This window comes from Trichophyton verrucosum, assembly GCF_000151505.1.
Source record: "Trichophyton verrucosum HKI 0517 chromosome Unknown contig00349_1.f1.exp, whole genome shotgun sequence".
In the NCBI taxonomy this organism is placed as follows: domain Eukaryota; kingdom Fungi; phylum Ascomycota; class Eurotiomycetes; order Onygenales; family Arthrodermataceae; genus Trichophyton; species Trichophyton verrucosum.
In genome coordinates this window covers 1-19,860 of record NW_003315413.1, presented here as the reverse complement: position 1 = coordinate 19,860, position 19,860 = coordinate 1, and the positions used below count along the sequence as shown (strand labels likewise).

Sequence of the window (19,860 nt, the reverse complement as noted above, 5' to 3'; positions counted from 1 at the left end):
CTACACCTCCAGGCCCTGAACACCAGGATATAAGTAAGGAAAGTCTACAAGGCCGTCAAGCATCCAATTTAAAGGGTCGAACACTTCATAATTTGTTTCTAGGAAAGCACTGGAAAGGGAGGACGAGTTGAAGCCTCCCAGTGCTGGACCCGGGGGAGAGCTAGGGCCCGTAGTTACAGGACCAGCCGTCAAAGCTGGGGAGGTAAGGGTGGGATCAGCTGCCGAGACTGCACTTACGCCTTCTGGCGCAGGTGGTGCAGGCGTGGATGTTGACGTTCGGATGGCAGCGGTGGAGGAACACGAGGCTGAGGAGTCAGCTCCAGAGTCTGGATTTGTTGGGTTTTTGAGATACGCTGTTGTAGACAGTTAATTCTGTGTACAGAATCGAAGATGGACAAAGATATCGGGATAGCGGGCGTCTTACCTTCAAAATTCCTTCCTCTGGCTTGGAAATCCTCTCGCCATCGCCAAACGGAGTCGAAAACAAGTGACATGCTCATTCTACAGCGAACCTTTAGCATAAGTGAGTCTCCCGTATCCGATGGGTTAGTTTCTCCCTGATGCCTTTGGTCCTGAGGCTGTTGATTATTTCGGCTGCCAACACCGTTCATTCGCCACATTTGAGCAAGAACTTCAGCTAATCGTTGCGGAAGATCGTTGTTCATCACGGATATGTGGCGAAGGGCTGATATAGTGCGACTAAAAAGAGATTTCGTGTAGCTCATATCAATATGGACAGCGAAAAAGCTGTTGCACAGCTTGAAAAGGCTGAATCCTGCAGCAAGGGTCATCTGGTAAATGTAGTTAGAGCAATAGGATAGGACCGGCCCTGTGGAGGTTTCAAGGCCAAAGGCCGCCTCAAGAAAGGCAGTTGTTGCAAGGTATAGAGCTGATAGGCCTTGGCGGTAGTCCTTGGTGCTCGGGTTCTCAAAGAAAATGGAGAGATGTAGATGTAGGCCAGCGGCTCGTAAATAGACATTCGTTATGGCTATTACCTGTTAGCTCTGTAGCGCATATGTGAAGGGGTGGGAGCATACAATTTGTCTCTGTTCGGACCTGACCCTCCAAGTCTTCAAAATCTTTGAACAGCACTGATGCCATGACGTTTCGCTCCTTGTCGCTTAATACACCTACTGGGTCACGATGGTTTGTGTACAATGTTTTTGATATTTTATCACAGAACTTTTCAATCTGTAGCCGCACTCTAACCTCAGGAGGGAGTCGTAGATCCGCCTCCTTCGAAGAAAGGGTACAGTCAAACAGTGTCGACGATGGCTGTCCATAGCCAGTTGCAACTCTAGAAGCAATTGTTAGCATAGAGCCAAGATATGGGGAGATATTGGTTAGTAACATACCGTTGAGCAACAATATTACAAAATGCCCACGTCCTCACCCTATCATTTAGCTCACCCTCTCTCAACTCCACCCTATATTTGGAGAAGTCCTGTGCATGAGACGGCCTATGTAGGCCTATTTGGAGTGCTATTTGCTGCATCATGCCACAGAGCATGAAAGTAGGGTCCGTGGACGTACTACTAGTAGGAAACGGCCAGGTGCAAAGCAATGCTAAAGCCTTGACAACATGATAGCTCTGTGGGACGTCTGCAAGTGTGCTCCATACCAACCGCAAAACGGGACCGGACAAAGCATTCAGAAGAGATGAATCTGTCTGATACCTGCGGGAGGCAACTCCGAGGATGGTCCAAAAAAGGAGAGGAGACGTATCATAATATTCGTCCGGGCTCTTTTGAGCCTCAAGCAATGGAAGAAAAGGGTGATAGTATGTAAAAAATCTGGTGAAAAGCTCTGCGGTCCGATCTAAAGGGATTGTCACATCTTCCAGTCGTTTCACGTCTATGATATTGCCAGGTGGGCTTCGCAGATAGTCACCACCGGACTTGAGATCTAACAATGATGCAACGGCTTCGTGTGGTTTCATGTAGTCAGCCGAGGCCTGGTCTGCTTGTTGAGGGCGCATCGAGCTCGTGGATGGGTTGTAAGGCATGGAAGATGGTACCGGAAGATGACCAGGTGCGGACATGTTCAGATGGTGCTGCTGCTGCTGCTGCTGCTGCTGCTGCTGGGCCAGGAACTGCACATTGGCATTGGCATTGACAACCTGTCTTCGCAATTCTATAATTTCCCGCTCCATTTCCGCATTACGGCTGCGTTTGCCAATCCGTCTGAAGTTCGCTTCGATCTTACATGGCAGCTTTAGCCGGTGGCAGCGAGTGCAGGTCGTAAAAGGGTCCTGAACAACATCACAGCGAAGCTACGTGACAGACTTGTCAGTGCTGAATTATAACTTATACATACACAGAGTGCTCACCTTCTGCTGACGACACTCATTACAAGCTCTCTTCACCGGGTGCCTCCGCTTCTCGTCTTCGTCGCCATCTCCAGTCGCACTCTGCGGCGAGCTGCTCTGCGCACCACCAGGCGCAGACCTCTTCTGTCTCCCACCGCTTAGGCCTTTCAGCGACGTTCTCCTAGCCCTACCGTCGTCGCTGTCTCCCTCGTCTCCGCTGTTACTCTTTGTTCTCTCTGCAGCACGGGAGCGCAGTCCACCACCTGGCGACATCACCCCCACTCACTGCTCCAGGTATCTTGCTGTGTCAAACTAGCTGTGGATGCGCTGCTGGGGGAGCTGCCTCCGAAACCGCTATCACCATATCCCTTCACCCTAGTCAACAAGAACCCTCCAGGCCTGCCGGTTTAATCCGCGGCCGCGCAGGCTTTTTGCTTCTTTTTCTTTAGGTTTTGTTTCTCGATTTCGCCGTGGGAATGCGGGTGAGTACAAGGCGTTGAAGACGGGGCGAGAGTGTGTGGGACAGCGGCGTAGCGGTCGGGCAATGGCAGGGCAGCGGGCGACACAGGCTCGGTTGCTTGTAAATAGGCGCAGTTTAAGAGGCTGCCAGAGTGCTTTTGCTCGGTGGTGAAGCGTTTGTCTCGCTGGATGAGTCGAACTCGTCTTTGTCGATGGGATTTGCTGCCAGTCACATGACTCGACCTACGGGCATTTTTTGCATAACTGTTAAGTAGTTAGTTAACGAGTTAGTAGTTTTGGCCGACTGGTTGACTGGTTAACTGATTAACTGGTTAACTACCGAGATGCACGACGTGAGAGGTGAAGGTCAAGCTTGGGACGAGGGAGAAACGGCCAACATCACAGCGACGGCGAAGAGCCGAGAAGCGGAAGAGGACTCCTGTGCAGACGAAAAGATGGTGGTGTCCAAGGGAAAACCCGTTGCACTCAAGAAACGCTCGACAGCCCGCTGTCTTCATCCATCACGACGGCCAGCGGATATCCAGATGCTCTCTACCTCTACCTCGACCAGATCGACATTAAAAGCTGACGAAGAAACGTTGACTACGGAGTTCGATGCCTCTCAGGCCCCTCAACCGTTTCTTGACCCGGATCTGCGAGATCGTATGCTGAAGCTACGGGGATCCAAGCTCAGTCCTGCAACACACTCTAAAGGACAGAATAACGAGTGATAAAGAGCTCTATTAAGATTTCAATTCCAGTATTTAAATATTACGTGTATGGGAAAGAGAAGAAGCAGAAGAAACATAAACCTCGAACTCAGGGGAAATGGGAGAGGCTTCCTTGTAACACTGAAAGCAAAGCGATACATATAGACATTAAAAAAGGTGGGAGGGGAAGATCAGGATCAAAATAAAATCATCATCATCATCGTCATCAATCATCATCATAATGCAAGTGAAGGAGATCGAACATCCGCGCTGTCATTATCAAAGCATGAAATGTATCATCGTAAAGCATATGTTGGTAATAAAATGGTGTTGGCACCGGCAATCTCATCTTACTTTTTACAATTCATTCGTGGTATCATAATTCGTTCAGCTGGCATAACTAGTTTCGTGGGTGACGCAAGGGTTTATTCAATTCTCTCCCTTCGAGACGGAGAAAAGACACTCTCCGGGTCCATTGTGGAGGCGACGCTAGTGTAGTCGACAATAACGTTCCCTCCGATAGCTCGGCGGAGCTTCTCTCGGCGAGCCTCAAGTTTCTCTTGTTCACGTCGTTGGCGAGTACGGGCGATCCAGTCCTGCACTTCATGCAAAGGACGGAAGGAGCGTACACGTTTCCCTTGACGATATTCGGAGACTAAGGACAGGCTTGTTTTGCTGGATGGAGATTTAATAACACGACTAGGCTTAGACCGAAACCGGGAACGCTGCGAGACACGCCGGATCATGGAGATAGGGCCTTGGAATGGCGTGCGGTTGTGAGGAATACCAAGTGTGTTGCTAACATACTGTCCGCTCTCGTATCCATTGGAATCCAAGTCGTTTCCGGCGGTTATCGTGGTCGTTGTTTTGGGGATGAATATACTGGATTTAAGACTACCGCGTCTACTGGAGATGCCTTCGTCGTCGTAGTCTTGCCAGAATCCATACGGACGCCAAAACGGATGCTTCTTGCTATCCAGCTTCTTGCCCGCCATCCTGTTGCGTACACGATGTGTCGTGCTTCTAATATCTTTTGCAGCATCAGTAGCAGGTATGGAATCTGCAGTCGATGCACGATTGGAGGAACTAAATCTCCGACGAGCCAAGCTGAGACGACGGGCAATCCCACCGCCAGTACCGCTACTACTATCCGTTTGCATTGGAAGTGGGGGCCGGGGCCTTGACGGCACTGTGTTTGCACGCTTTAGTGGGATCAATGGGACATCTTGCGGATCTGAACCCGGGGGTTTGGGCGCAGCACGAGGGTATCTAAGGGGGGATTCAACATGATCTAGAGAAATCATGGGTGGTCTGGGTCGAGCTTCACAAAGTGGATGTTCAACAACCAGTAGAGATTTGTTATTATGGGCAAAAAAAGGAACTGCTGTTGCCTGGCTTATTTCTACAGGCCCAGGAGAGCACGATAACGACTCAATAGAACGCTGAAATTGAGTTGAAGATCCAGCTGGTGGAGTTGGCTGGCGGGTGGAATCCTCATGATCACGAACAGGTGAATCTGGGGGAAGAACTATTTGTGGTGTGGGCATAGAAGTCGTAGACAGACGAAGCGGCTTTGGGATGAGATCCGACAAGACTCCTGTACCTTCGGACCCTAGGTTTTGAGTCTGTGGGTTAATAAACTCCGAAGGGGGTTGTGGCAGAGCCTTAGAGTCGAGAACAGCTTTATTTTCAGAACCAACAGCTGTAACAAGCATGCGAGAGCTATTACCTGACATCGAGCCTGCTCGGGAGGTATTTCTGCTCGTGGGAGCAGACAGAGAAGACCGTCGCGTGGGAATTTTTGGTTTAAAAGCATTAGGCACACTAGACGTGGAGGGTAGGGACTCGGACATGGTGCGCCTATGTCTGCGTGAACTTTGGGATGACTCTGGAGCCGAATCTGGCGCGGTAGAAGGTCTGCGGTGATTCGGAGGCAATGAGCGCAAGACCGGTCTAGGTGGTGCGGTGGTCTTCAGCGATGACCGACGCTGAGGGATAACAACCACACGAATGACATCCTCGACTTTCCTGGGTTTAGTGAAAGTTATGGCTGTACTGGTTGTAGTTCCTGACATGTCAGATGCAATGCTCCAGCGATTTTCATCTGTGATCCGAGTTCGTTTGTGAGTCAGACGTGGTTGTGACAAGGGCAGCGACTGCAACGGCTTGGTCACAGATGGTGTGCTGGGGGTTGGCGTGCTGACGGATCGAAGGGAGTCATTCTTCTCAGTATGTCGAAGTGTCCTTTTCTTCTGCGGCGGAGAATCGATCACAATGGCTTCAATGGTGGTGGTTGATGCGGTTGAAATACAGCGTACGTGCCCTGAGTTATTGTTCTCCATGTCACCTTCACTTCGCCAGCCGGTGCTGGCGGCAAAGGCTTCAACTGAGTTGGATGGGCCACTGCTATTCTCGTTCCGGGTTCGTCCCCGGAGGCTTCCATGATGAATACGAGAAAGGGAATACTCTTGATGAGAAGACTGAGTATGGCCTAAGCCGGATGAGCTTCTTTTTTCGCCACGTTTTCGTACTTGTAATTCGTTTGTATCGAACAGCTGGCGGTCTTGCTTAGGCTTCTGCACATCTTTGTCATGATGGGCCTCATCAGTGGTTGTATGACTAACAGCTGTATTGCGCCAGGAGAGTGACGGTCCATGTTTACTGGGTAACAGAGAAGTGGGTTTGGACCTCTCAGTCTCCTCATCAGAGGATAAGGATTCTTTGGCTGTCGCAAAGGAGGTCGTTCTTGAAGATGCAGACGGGAAACGCTGGCTCTGCCCGTCTCGTTTCTTAGAGCGAGAGACGATGCGAGGAGGGGTAATATCTGGAGTGAGCGGTTTTACTCCGTTTGAAGGTGTTATGGTATTTTGCGGGTCGAGATGAGTTTCAGCATCTTGGTCGTGTGAAATCTCAAGGGGTTTCTGGTCTTCAAGGGTGATGACGGGTGGAGTTAGGGGAAGTGTACGTGTAGGAGGGTACGCGGGCCCATTATTTATGTCACCACCGGTATCATTATCAGCGCACGCAGGAGAATATGCGCTGACAAGATCCCGTCGTCGCGGTAAGACTTTGTGAGATTTCAAAAGAGGTTTGTCTCTGCCCTCACGTCTCTGGACAATGTCGATTGCGGCCGCCATTATCCCAGGGGACAATATCTTTACTTCAAATATCCCCAAAGAACATAACACGGTTTTATCGTTGTCAGGTTCGAGCCGAGTAGGGGACGTGGAGGTTCCGTTTCATCACGGAGCAGAGACGTTCAGAACAGGCTCACCAGCACACCGACGTGCTATGGTATGCTATGCTTTCGGAAACACGGAGAGTTCACCAGGAGGGCGGACCAATGAACGGCAATTTTTCGATAATGTTGAAGGTAGCGCTGTCAATGTGCTGGATGAGTGGTGATACTGAATGAGCGGGTGGAATGGCACCTAAGGAGTGACTGGTACCAAGTAAGCCGTGTTGTCTAGGTGAGAAACGGAAGATAACGAGGTGAGATATCGAATAGCGAGTGACAGGACATGCGATCCGGCTTGAAACGAGAACAGACAAGTGCGCGCTCAAGGGAGAGCTGCAACCCTGGCACCAGTATATATGCACTGTCTCAAGATAAGCACCCGCGGGTCCCCTCTTCTCCGGTCGTCTCTCCAGCCTTCAACCTCGCGTCTTCGTGTATTCAGGGCTGGTCAACGTGTTCCAAGTTCTGCTGATGAACTAATACATCGTGTCTGGCTTCTAGAGAGCGAGAGTATGGACGGGCAAAAGCAAACAGTGATGTTAGCCACCCTCTCTCTCCTTGCTGCTTATCTTTCCTGGTTATGCCGTGTCACCGGGTTCTCCTGTATCTGTGGCTGCTCCGTGACCTTGCTTTTTGTATATCCTACAGCTGCTTTTCTGTCGCTTTCGTCTCCGGCCTCTATTTGTCCTTGCTTCTAGCTCTCGTCTCCCTGTTCGGCTGATCGTCGTTTCACACCTGACGTTGAATGGGTTGAAGTCGTAAGTTGCCCTTTCGGGGGTGGGAATTTGTACCTGATTAGTCATACTACTTAGTCATCAAATTTATTATCTCAGCCACTCTATTACTAAGACAAAGCTATTTTCACGTGATTATCGTCCGAAATGGGAAATAAAGGACGTCAAGCCACAAGAAAGACGAGAAAAAGCAACAAAAAGCACAGAATAATAATAGTGACGACGAAGAAGAAGAAGACAAGGAAGAAGGACGGCGACGGTGAGGACGCGATAGACCAAGGCCGGCTGTCTCTGCAAGCGCTGCGGCGAGCAACCCAGTGACCGAGGCGACTGAGAAACCCGAGAGAGGCCACGGAGAAGCTACAGGGCCCTCCTCGTCCTTCCATGCCCTGCGCACTAAGCAACTCAAGTATCAAAGTGTCCACTTAACTGACGTCAACATCCCAGATCTCACTCCTCCTGCTGGCCTTTCCCTCTCCTTATAAAACAATAGGCTCCTCGCCCCGTCACTCGCTTATCTCCCGTCTGCATCGGAGTCACAGGAGATCATCAGCCAGACAGTCAGTAACAGTCACTCGAGAGACACGGAACTGTCACAAGGGCCAGGCAACTCTCAGCATCCCAGACCGGCCTTTTCTTTCCTTTGCTGCCCTCCACTTTACCCCCCCAAAGAAAGAAGAAGAAGAAAAAAAAAAAAAAAAAAACAAGAGGCCTGGCTGTAGCAGCCGCGCCGTACTACCCGCCCCTCCCCCATCATCAGCCCTCCCCCCTTGTCTGCGCTCACATCTCAAGGGGACGACAATAATAATAAAAAAGAAAAGAAAAAGCACATCCTGTCGTCATGAGTACAATACAAAACCTCAAGAACTTCATCCGCCATGGGAAACAGGCCCGTATGTCTGTTGCCCATGGTGAGCCTACCACCAACGTCACAGCCGTCCACGCAGAATCCCAACGGAAACAGCAGCCGCAGTATCAGCCCGGCATGGCCACTGGCACCCTTGATGCTATCGATCAACATCAACGCTCGAATAAGGCCGCATCGGCCACCACTACGAAGAACCAGGCCAGAGCCCATGAGCAGGAGATCGAGCAGATTATTGCGGAGGAGAAGCTCAACCGTTCCAAGCTGCCCACCTACCCCGGCCTAGAACGATATGTTCTCGTTGAGAAGATGGGTGATGGCGCCTTCAGCAACGTCTACCGCGCGCGATACAAGTCTGGACAATCAGGGGAAGTTGCTATCAAGGTCGTCAGGAAATTTGAGATGAGCTCCAAACAGGTATGTCCGGGATGCCGCGCTACTAGTCAGGCAAAATACCCAATCCCATTACACTAGCTCCCGTAAACATTTTTTTTTCTCTTCGTTCTTTGCCAACCGGTGTGCCTTTGGGGGTCTCCTCTTAGGGCATTGATCACCTTCACCCGAGCATCAAGAAGAAGCAGGTGGAGGTGAGAACACCCTTCCATATATCGTCAGACCACTGCATACCATCGATCTAGTTATTCTAACACTACTCTTAGCGTGCGAGTATACTGAAAGAAGTTCAAATAATGCGCCAACTTGACCATCCAAACATAGTCAAACTGATAGAATTTTCGGAATCACCCCAATTCTACTACATCGTCCTCGAGCTATGTCCCGGGGGGGAGTTGTTCCACCAGATCGTTCGTTTGACCTATTTCAGTGAAAAACTAGCCCGCCATGTTATCGTACAGGTGGCAAAGGCAATAGAGTATTTGCACGAGGAATCTGGTGTTGTTCATCGGTTAGATCTAACATTTCCGCCCCGTATAATCTGCACTACTTGTTTATGCAATGACTGATCTTTTTTGAAGTGACATAAAACCAGAAAACTTGCTTTTCTATCCAGCACCATTTACTCCCACCAAAAATCCCAAGCCACCAGCCCCAGGTGACGAAGACAAGGTTGACGAAGGTGAATTTGTTCCTGGAGTTGGGTCCGGCGGCATCGGAGTGATCAAAGTTGCAGACTTTGGCCTTTCAAAGGTCATCTGGGATAGCGAAACCATGACCCCCTGCGGTACTGTCGGCTATACCGCCCCAGAAATTGTCAAAGATGAGCGCTACTCTAAATCGGTTGACATGTGGGCGTTAGGATGTGTTCTCTACACTCTGCTATGTGGTTTCCCGCCCTTTTATGACGAATCCATCCAAGCACTGACAGAGAAGGTTGCGCGCGGACAATACACCTTCCTCTCCCCTTGGTGGGACGACATATCTAAATCTGCGCAGGACTTGGTTTCACATCTCCTCACCGTTGACCCTGACAAACGTTATACCATTAAAGAGTTCCTTGCACACCCCTGGATTAGAGAGACAGACGAAGAGACCACTGCCGCTGATGATGCCCCTCCACTTGCCACCCCTCTCGTTTCCCATAACAAGATCCTTGAAGCGCCACTTGCCGGTATTGATCCCAATGCTCGTCGCGCTGACTTCCGCTCCCCCGGGGCTATGAACCTACGCGAGGTCTTTGATGTCGGCTACGCTGTTCACAGACAAGAGGAAGAGGCCAAACGCCGCAAAGCTGGTTTCAAAGTCGGATACCGAGGCGCGGCTCTCGATCCCCTTAGTGAAGTCGAACCTGCCGAGCAACAAGAGTATAGCGGTGATATCTCTGAATTACACGGTTATTATGACCATGGAGGTAACCCCGTCCCAACCATGCCTTACAACAGAGCTCAGGGAGGTCAACAGCGGCAACAACCTACCGGATATAACCCTGACGTAGCTGCTGTTGAGAGCAAATTACGTGGTACCAATATCAGTACAAGTCAACAATCACAGCAAATGAGCGCAGCTGCTCAAGCCCGTCGTGCGGCCGGCGCAACTGCTGCCAGGCAGCAACAGCAACAACAACAACGAGGCCGTCAACAATATCAGCAAGGCGGCTATGGCCAACACAGCGCAGCTGTAGCAGCTGCTGCCAGAGAAAACGCAGCTCGGTCAGCACAACAGCCATTCGAACTCAGCCTAGATAATGCCACATTACTAGGAAGGAGAGGAAGGAGGATGGCTGGACAACCCGTGTCTTGATTCACATTAGCCCTCATCCAAATAAGAGCTACCCCATCCCCCAAGTCTCCCACCTCACTCTCATCACTCGATTCCCTACCCTGCATCTTGCAGGCTCCTCGGCCGCCCTCTATTTTTTCTTATGTGTGCATGCCCAGCAATGATTTCTTTTAATGCCCAATTTCACTTTGATTTTTCTGTGATGTCATGTCATGTTATGTTATGGATTCATTTAATTACAACCCCAAACCTAACTGAACCTTCCCAGCACTAGACATTGAAATATTCCGTACATACAATTGATATGGCTTTTTCCATAACCATACCATCACTCCTACTCTGCCTTTTGCTTGGAAGGAGTAGGAAATGTTTATACAGACTGTTTGTACTCTTACCCAAGTTGCTGTATTTTTTTCGTTTTGTTTTGTTTTTGTTTTTTTCCCACGCCGGGATAATAGATAGGGGCGCGTTGGAGTAAAATTCGAAGGGCTTCCTTATTTTTGGGTTGCATTTGATTTGATAAATCACAATATCGAGGTCTCGGCGGTGCAGCCTATCTATGGATTGAGGGTATGTACGTACATGGGGTGACTTAGTTACGCTTATTATGCGTATTCGAGACTTCGACATAACTGAAATAAGGTGTAGAAGAAGAGCGAAGTATGCGATTGAGTAAAGACAGATACAATTTAGAAGACGTTAGATCATGTATGTGATTTAGATGAGAAAGGAGATAAATAAATTCGTTTTTCTATTCATAAAAAAGTAAACGAGCTACCTTCCAACTGGGTATAGTAAGCAAAGACATGAACATAAACATGAACCGTAAAGACAAATCGTTTCGCTCGCGATGCCTGCAACCAGACTTTCTGTCTGACACATTCCTTCGCCCTCTTCTATTCTCGCTCTATACTTCCCCTACGAAGAACAACAATATAATCATCCAGATAATGACACTCAGCCATAGTTTCTTCAGAGAGATGCTTTGCCTCTAGTCTCAATCGGAAGGAGTACCATAGCAACAAATGCAGCCAACATGAGGCCGCCAGATGCATACACAGGCGCCTTAGGGTTTGCATCACCACCGTAGATGGCAACAATCGGTGCCAGTAGCCCGCAGATACGGTTAAGGCAACTGGCGATACCAGTTCCGGTACCACGATTGGGTGCTGGGAAAACCTCAGGGGTGTAGGCGTATAAAACGCCGTACATGATATTTTGGAAGAAGGCCTCGAGACAGGTGCATGCCAGACGAACTTTGGGGTCAGGAGATATCGTGAAGCAGAAAAGGATAACTCCTGTGATCATGGTAGAAATGGCCATAGTACCCTTACGTCCAATATAAGGGATGTCGACGGTGTAGCAGGCAATCAGGGAGCCAGGAACACCAACAATGGAAGTAATGGCATAGTCACGGTATACTGTTTTATATTTTATTAGCCATAGGAAGAGTCAAGTAAATATGGTAGCAAACATACCGGTATAAGTAGTTGGGGGTGGATATTTGTCACCACCACCCTGAGAAAGATATTGTGGCAAGAAAGCATTGAAAAGAGGGTAGCCCATTCCAATAGTTGCCCAGCAAAACCACAGAAGGACAGCTATAGGAATTATCAGCTTCCAACTATCTCTTGAATATAGGGCGATGAAAATACTTACTAGTAAACCCAAGGCTCTTGGTTGCGAAGAGCGGGGAGATACGTTCTCCAGAGAATTTGTTCAGCTGTCTCTTGATGATCTCGGCAGTGCTTAGCTTCTGGCTTTGTACTTCATCTGGATGTCCTCCAACTTCATTGAGGATATCCACGGTAAGCCAAGTTTTTGCTCCGTTTTTATACGCAATTCCGTGTACGGCGGCAACAGTGTCTTCCTGACGTCCACGAGAGAGAAGGAATTTGGGGGATTCAAAGAGGTGGAATAGGAAGAAACGAGACAAGAACATAAGGAACGTAAGGACGCCAAGGATATAAGTCAAGTATCGCCATCCCATATTGTCTTCCTTTGCACAGCATGGAGCAGGCGCAAGGTGGCAGGAAGGTAGACCTTCAGCACAAGTATACTTTGGTACAAGGCCCCATGCGATAAGACTGTAGGGAAACAGAATTAGGGTGAGGAATGATATACATGGAGGGGATTCCGCTGCTTACCTGGCAACCAATTGGCCAACAGGCCACCATACACTGAGCATAGTCAGGAGGTTTCCAGACGCGAAGGGGAGAAATTCAAGGAACAGAGCACCATCAACAGGTAGATTTCCACCTACACCCAAACCGAGACATGCAAACATAGCGCAGACACTAGAAACAAAGTAAGTTTAGCAAGGGGAACTTCATGTGGATCATTTGTCAGATGCAATTAAGTCCTGAAGGTTATACATACCCGATCCAAGTTGGGCTACCGCCAACTGCAATTCCAAAAACGCCGCATAGGAAGAGAGTCATATTGAAAGCAAGGCGACGTCCAATGATGTCGGAAGCGGTTCCCCAGATGATGGATCCAAGGCAAAGGCCAATGAACAGAGCACAAGTGGTGAATCGAACATGAGATTCGCTAACACCAAATTCGAGGGAGAGTTTCGGCAATGTAAGGGCAACACCCTAAATGGAACCTGTTAACCAGCATTTTCACTAAATGCATGACAGCATGTAGTTGCTTACTTGAAGCCATAAACTGTAAATAGTACCATATTAGCTTATATCGGCATAAAATTAGGTTATAAGCGACTCAGAAAAGAACATACTTGTCTGCAAACCAGCCAAATCCGCACAGGACAAATAATTGCCATTGATAGCGGCCCATTCCAATATCTTGAACTGCTCTATTAATGACCATAGATTTTCCTAAAAGGACATATTGATTAGACTTAGTTCTTTGAATACAGTAGTATATAATCTACTGGTTTGACCAAGCTAGACGAATTTGATGTTTCTTTCGTCTAGCCTGTACAGCAAAAAAGGGTTAAGGGAAATCTCAAAATAGTTAGAACGTACTATCGTATGCAGTGTCCTGGCCGGTGGAGACAACAGCAGCCTCAACCTCAGCTCTCAGAGCCTCGAGGGTTAATTCGGTCTCATATTCCGGTGGGGGGCTGGCGGCACCCTCTTCGTCAAAGGTGCCACCTACGGATTTCTTTTTCGCTGGAATTTTACTTGTTGGCGAGCCACCGGACAGTGGTATTAGGACTCCAGGGAAGGACTTTTGCTCCTTCGCAAACGGGTTCACAAACGGCATGGTGAGTGGTGATTACTGTTGCTTTGGGCCAGATGGGAAAACTGTTGAGCTTTGCGTTTGGGCACGGTAATGGGACTTATCGACGTGGGATATGGGTTTGTTGGTGCTTTCGTCAGTACAGTATATGGCTACTGGGAACTGGTGAATTTCACAAAGAGGCTGCGTCTGGGCTGCTATAGCTAGAACCGGGCCGTCGATGCGATGGGATTGCGGGAAGATATTCCGAGAAATGGCGATGAGTTTGCACTTGAGTGATGATAATTGCACGTGGAACGATGAGCCAGCTGAGAATGGCAATTGGGGCCAATAGTGAACGGAAAGGAATTTCTGAAGAGTAGTTATCCAGCTAACTGTATCTCCAAAAATATAATAAAAAGCTGTATATCCGCTGGTCGGTGAGCTTCTCCTCCACGTGTAGCTGTAATAAAATGGCGGGTGCCGTGTATGCACCGTCTGCCTTCCGAAACGTGAAGACGGCTGTGTATACCGGTCCAGGGGATTTTGTGAGCCAAAGAGATGGTCGGACTTGAGGGAGAGGGAGAGAAAGGAAGGCCTCTATAAAGGCAGAGGCATGGTGACGCCGGTTGTTATATATCTGCGTGTTTCACGAATCAGACGATTCAGACCCAAGCTGAAATTAAGAGGCGAAAAAAGCAACAGGGCGAAGCCATGGGCAGAAAAGCACGAGAGCGGGTTGAAATGGGCGGATCCTGTCAAGCTGATTGGCTGTGCAGGCGGTGGAGTTCGACATGGGAGAAAGGGGTGGAGTTCTCTTGATGCTAGTGCGTCTCTCCGTTTTCATTCTCACTATTATGTCATAGGGTAGGGAGAGCAGTGCTCGTATATGGATCCCCGACCGACAGGGTGTGAGCTGGGGTGATTTTGATGGTGCTTCCTATATCGCTGCAGGCCGTCGAGCAGGAACACAAGGGCAAAGGCGGCCGGGCGAAGGCAACCTCATCACGAAGGCTCGGTTCTTCCCTGATGGGTAAGCAAGACGGGGGGAGTTTTGAATTTTGGTCATAAATTGAACCAAAGAACTGGTCCTCTCTATTATTATTGATTCTTAAGGTACGGAGTCCGGAGGGTGCAAGGAAGTGGCGATCTCTTCCTGAGCCATATATCCATTCAGAGGGAAGACTCATCCCTGCCTCCGGAGTAAGTAGTCTGCATCTGCCTTCAGCCATGATTAGATTCCTTACTCTTATTTCCCTCTTTTCGCTCTGTCTTGCTAGAGCTCATTCTGTCTGCACAGATGCATAGCTGCCTCTCTCTGTCTGGAGATGGAGTTTGCTTCGTCTCTACGGAGTACTTGTTGACTTTGATATTGCTTTTTCTTGGACGTCAAAGGAAAGTGCTTAGTAAGCTTCCTTCATCGCCTTGACTTTCTTGGCATCCGTGAGCTCGGACTCGGAAAAAGCTTTGTTCCACTTCCTGCCAATGAGCGCTAAGCAACTGTATTACGTCATACCAAAAGTCACTCGGACAGTGTCACGTTACATTGGCTTCCCACCAATGAAAAGTGCCGCAGCAATGGCCGAGGCGCCACTGCATAAAAAGGATGCAGCCCTTGGAGTTACAGCAAACCGCGGGTGGGGATGCGGACATTAAGCCAGGGAAGGGAAGCCGGAGAAGAATTTTTTTAAGGGCAAAAAAAAAATCTCTGCACTCGCTCCGGCGGCGGCAAACACCGAGGAGCTTCGGTCAAAATATAGTTGCGTTCACCGAGTCTCTTCAAAACTGCTTTGATAATGACGTCAAGTCAGGTACAAGGGGCAGCACAAGCGAACCTGGAGGGGAATAGGAAGCCATCGCTACGGTGGCCCCATGTGGTACGGAAGGGTCCGTCACATCTTCCCAAGAGTTGATGGGGGGAGAATCGACAGCGTGCTCGTGACGCCGTTAAGAAGGGGTGTGATGATGCGCCACGATACACCCATCCATCTGGTCTGCTGTTCAGCCTACTAATACCAGGGATGGTGGGAGCAAAGCATTACGGGTTGCCTTTTTTGGTGATTTCCTCGTGATGGACAGGGACTCTTATTTTTCGATTATTATGTCCTCCGTAGGTACGGCTAACCAGTTGACGCTTCCTCTGGAAATCCATGGTTAATACGAGATTGACCAGATGTAGGACGGACGGTAATCATCGTAGCAAAGCCAGCTATTTTATATTGGCCTTCTTCATATGTGAAGATCGTTCGTATCCTTCTTTATACTAAGTATGGAGTACTTTCATTGTTACTCTTGAGCCAAAATGACAATACTTATATTATCTAAATATAACCTCGTATATCCCGTTGATAAACATATAGATGATATAACTAGTTACCTGCAAGAGACGGGGTATTCCTCGGGAAGCCCATTGATCAGCGCGGGACTGATAGAAGTCAATTGCATCCAAAGGACTGGGAATCTCTGGGAGGAAGATCGGACGCAAACAGGGTTACAACCTGCTTAGTAGTCCAAAAAGCCTCCCAAGGTCCAATATCCTATCTATATTCAATAATACCGGCGCCAGGTACGACAGATTATGGTGATAGGTTATGTGTGTTCTCACACCATAGTAGGCTCAATTCCGCGAAGAGATAGTAGTTAATGCTCTAGACTTACAGAGCACCACGTTCTCAGACGTTTTCCCTGCCCCTTTCCTCCTATCTGATAGTAAAATCGGTGCAGCCTGATCAGATACACACAAACATAACCAGGACCCGATAGAGTGCAACCCTATTGGATCGGGTTTCAAGGAATCTCTGAAATGAATCACCAGCACACGCCTCGTGTGCTCGAACTCGAAGCTAGCTGAATTCGTCGTCTTGAAACATGATGGCATGGTTTCTTTTTGCACCTTTGCTCCAGAGCAGGTCTCTTCAAGCAAGCACACATGATATATATTTCATTCGCTGAGAAGGCTCGCTATCGTGGTGACGACCCTGTGCTCTCAGCGATCTCAGCGCCAGGCTTTCAGTTCAAGAAGCGTCCGGGAGTTCATGTACGACTGGCTAAGAACTCCAGCTTGCGATGGCATCTTAGCAAGGAAAAAGCAACCACAGCGACAAAGGGCGCTTCCGCGTGGCTGCTGCAAGCCACCAACGGACCGAGCTCGCCATCGCCAACCGTGAACTTCAACGACACTGCCGGGACCACTGACATAGCGACTTGTCTCCCTTGAAGCTTGTTACAGAGGGCGGTTTTCGTGTCCCTTTTCACGGATTCCACGATAAGTGACAGGACGATAATTCTGGTTGGCGGTCAGACTCTATCAGTCCCTGTGGAAACTCCCAGACGGTTAGTTAACATGTCCAACTGCATGTTAAGGAGCTCGTTAGAAGTGTGTTGAAGCAAGGATCAAGCATCTCCCATCTGCCGAAACCCACAAGTTCAAAGCCCATGGGCGAATGAAGGATAATAATGTCCACTCCCTCACCCGATGCTTATCAAACACCTCCAGGCCTTATGCTTATTTTTTTTTCTCACGATGTCTGGAGTAAAAACCGCTCGGCTAAAGCGGCCACCTCCGTTGTTGGTTCCCATGGATCTGATAACCACCAACTCTTGCCTCCCGGAATATTTTTCTTTCGTCTCGTCTAAATTCAACTGACTGCTAAAAGAGCTCGGCGGAAAGGGAATATTCCTTTCGTTTCTGTCATCACCGATAGGGACACCCCCGCGGGTACTCTCAACTGTTGGATATATAAATATAATTCACCTTGGCAGAGTCTGGTGAAAGGAGCGGTGTTTTGTCCAACCCGGAGTATGAGATCTCAGAGCAACCCGATTGCCGAGAGGGCAGATTCTCATCAGGAGGGACACCACAACACTGGCCATCCAGGCCATCCAGAGCAGACTGCTGGCGCAGGATGCGAGAGTGACTCAGAAGGCCCTGCTCCGGCAACAGAGAAGAAGTCACAGGACGCTGGTGCGAGGCAAGACCTGGACGCCCCAGCTAACGAGGGGGAAAGAGAACAGCCCCTTTATGACGAAAAGGCGCTTCCGTTAGCAGGAAATGGACTGCTATTCCAGGCCATAACTAGGGACCAGGACGGTAACTCGGTTTGTCTGTCCCGTACGCGATCGTCACAACCTTCTCCGCCTGCGGATTCAGAGAACCTCGCCCGGCTAGGTTCTCGTATGTCAACAGATCCAGATGGCAATGTGTATCCTGAGGGTGGGCTGGAGGCATACCTGGTGGTATTTGGGTGTTTTCTCTGCCTTTTCGGCTCCTTTGGATTGGTTAACACCATAGGGACCTTCCAGGCTTATTTGAGTGAGAACCAACTCAAGGATTACAATCAGAGTACCATCTCATGGATCTTTGGCGTCTTTTCCTTCCTCATCTTCTTCGGTGGTCTTCAGATCGGCCCTATATTTGATGCAAAGGGCCCAAAGGGGCTTGTCCTCGTCGGTTCGACCCTTGTCATTGGGAGCTTAATTGCTCTTGGATTTTGCACTGAATACTGGCAGATAATGGTTGTCTTTGGTGTTGTCTGTGCAGCTGGAACTTCGATGGTGTTCACACCAGCAGTGGCTAATCCTGGCCACTATTTCTTTCGCCTTAGAGGCCGGGCAACTGGTCTAGCAGCAACTGGAGGGAGTGTAGGAGGTATTGTCTTTCCCTTGGTACTAGATGCTCTCTTCACCAAGATTGGATTCGCCTGGTCTACTCGTGTATTGGCCTTGATATGCTTTGTTAGTCTTGGTGCTGGCTTGATGTTAGTCAAATCACGACTGCCCAGACAGCGTGCTACCATGGAGAATATCATGCCTGACCTCCGTATTCTCCTGGAGCCAGTATTTGCATGCACCACGCTCGGTATTTTCTGCATAGAGTGGGGTCTCTTTGTACCTCTCACATATATATCCTCCTATGCTCTTCATTACGGCATGCCAAAGGGGTTATCCTACCAGCTTCTGGCCATCCTCAATGTAGGATCCTTCTTCGGCCGTTGGGTCCCCGGATACATATCCGATTACACGGGCCGGTTCAATACCATGATTGTTACTGTCCTGATGTGCCTGCTCTCTGTGTCTTGCCTTTGGCTTCCAGCCAATGGGAACACTGCGATGACGGTATCATTCGCTTTCATCTTCGGCTTCTCGAGTGGTAGTAACATTGGTCTAACGCCAGTGTGTGTGGGCCAGACATGCAAGACAGAGAATTATGGGCGTTATTATGCCACGGCATACACCGTTGTCAGCTTTGGGTACGTATATGATTCCATCTCTTCCTGTTTTGTCTATCCCAAACGGTTCAATTGTTCTCTGTTTTGTTTGTTTTTTTTTTTTTTATCTTTACGAATCTAATTATATCACACAGATGTCTTACCGGTATCCCCATTGGAGGATCCATCTTAACCCGTAATGGCGGTGAATACTGGGGCCTCATTACTTGGACGAGTTGCTGTTACTTTGGAGGACTAGTATTTTTCATTGCAGCTCGGGTGCTTCGAGTTGGCTGGAACCCGTTCAAAATAGACTGATACCATATCCAAACCCTTCTTTTCGGGTTGTAGCCCTCTGGGAATCCGGGAATCACAGAGGAACCATTTATTGCACCTACAATAATATAAAAGCATGGTTACAGGTTGCTTTCCACGTCATTGGACGTTGCTATACATTGATCATGAGTCCGTTATTCGGCGTTGTCAAATCTCGGGTATACCATAAACTTGTTTAATGTCCCTGTTCCGACTCCTATTAGCTAGGTCTTACTATCATGGCATGCACCAAAAAAAGATATTATTGGCTATTCCCTCGCTTCTGTTCATAACATGGCGCCAACTCAGACCTCCTGCGCTTCTTTCTCGTATATGTCTGAGAACTATTGTGAAGTATACATGTTGGCCAGGCCTTAATCACCGGGTATGCGTCTGGGATAGATTCATGCGGCTTTAGCTGCAGATACCTACCATCAGTTTTGAAGAACCAAGATATGTCTCTGAAGCCCCCCAATGAAGGGAGAGACCTAGCGCAAACAAAGCGAGAAAGCCATATGCAAAGAGTGACTAGAGGGATCTATGCCCTATTAGACCGTCTTCATGCTATTCACGGCTATCCAACTACTGCAAGAAAGTAGTCTAATATCAAGACTAGGGTATTCTTCAAAAAGAAAAAGAAAAAGAGAGAGAGAGAGAGAGAGA

General features: G+C 48.8%; 6 protein-coding genes across 6 annotated transcripts; 3 read left to right on the top strand and 3 right to left on the bottom strand.

Annotated features, from left to right (window-relative positions):
• On the bottom strand, positions 1-2,581 carry TRV_04450 (C6 transcription factor, putative; the record flags this gene model as incomplete). Its single annotated transcript, XM_003021398.1, has 5 exons — positions 1-353; positions 425-988; positions 1,038-1,297; positions 1,356-2,212; positions 2,330-2,581. The coding sequence occupies 5 exons, from the start codon at positions 2,579-2,581 to the stop codon at positions 1-3; spliced, it is 2,286 nt and encodes a 761-aa protein (XP_003021444.1).
• A 530-nt stretch (positions 2,582-3,111) lies between these two features.
• TRV_04449 (uncharacterized protein) lies at positions 3,112-3,498 on the top strand (the record flags this gene model as incomplete). Its single annotated transcript, XM_003021397.1, has 1 exon — positions 3,112-3,498. One exon carries the CDS (start codon positions 3,112-3,114, stop codon positions 3,496-3,498), a length of 387 nt encoding a protein of 128 aa, XP_003021443.1.
• Positions 3,499-3,902: 404 nt separating this feature from the next.
• TRV_04448 (uncharacterized protein) lies at positions 3,903-6,614 on the bottom strand (the record flags this gene model as incomplete). Its single annotated transcript, XM_003021396.1, has 1 exon — positions 3,903-6,614. The coding sequence occupies one exon, from the start codon at positions 6,612-6,614 to the stop codon at positions 3,903-3,905; it is 2,712 nt and encodes a 903-aa protein (XP_003021442.1).
• Positions 6,615-8,290: 1,676 nt separating this feature from the next.
• TRV_04447 (uncharacterized protein) lies at positions 8,291-10,510 on the top strand (the record flags this gene model as incomplete). The annotated part of the gene is made up of 4 exons (XM_003021395.1): positions 8,291-8,731; positions 8,857-8,901; positions 8,974-9,218; positions 9,289-10,510. 4 exons carry the CDS (start codon positions 8,291-8,293, stop codon positions 10,508-10,510), a joined length of 1,953 nt encoding a protein of 650 aa, XP_003021441.1.
• Positions 10,511-11,461: 951 nt separating this feature from the next.
• TRV_04446 (uncharacterized protein) lies at positions 11,462-13,720 on the bottom strand (the record flags this gene model as incomplete). The annotated part of the gene is made up of 7 exons (XM_003021394.1): positions 11,462-11,910; positions 11,968-12,090; positions 12,149-12,576; positions 12,637-12,786; positions 12,869-13,039; positions 13,230-13,302; positions 13,480-13,720. The coding sequence occupies 7 exons, from the start codon at positions 13,718-13,720 to the stop codon at positions 11,462-11,464; spliced, it is 1,635 nt and encodes a 544-aa protein (XP_003021440.1).
• Positions 13,721-17,476: 3,756 nt separating this feature from the next.
• TRV_04445 (oxalate/formate antiporter, putative) lies at positions 17,477-19,200 on the top strand (the record flags this gene model as incomplete). The annotated part of the gene is made up of 2 exons (XM_003021393.1): positions 17,477-18,924; positions 19,038-19,200. 2 exons carry the CDS (start codon positions 17,477-17,479, stop codon positions 19,198-19,200), a joined length of 1,611 nt encoding a protein of 536 aa, XP_003021439.1.
• Between the last annotated feature and the right edge of the window lie 660 nt (positions 19,201-19,860).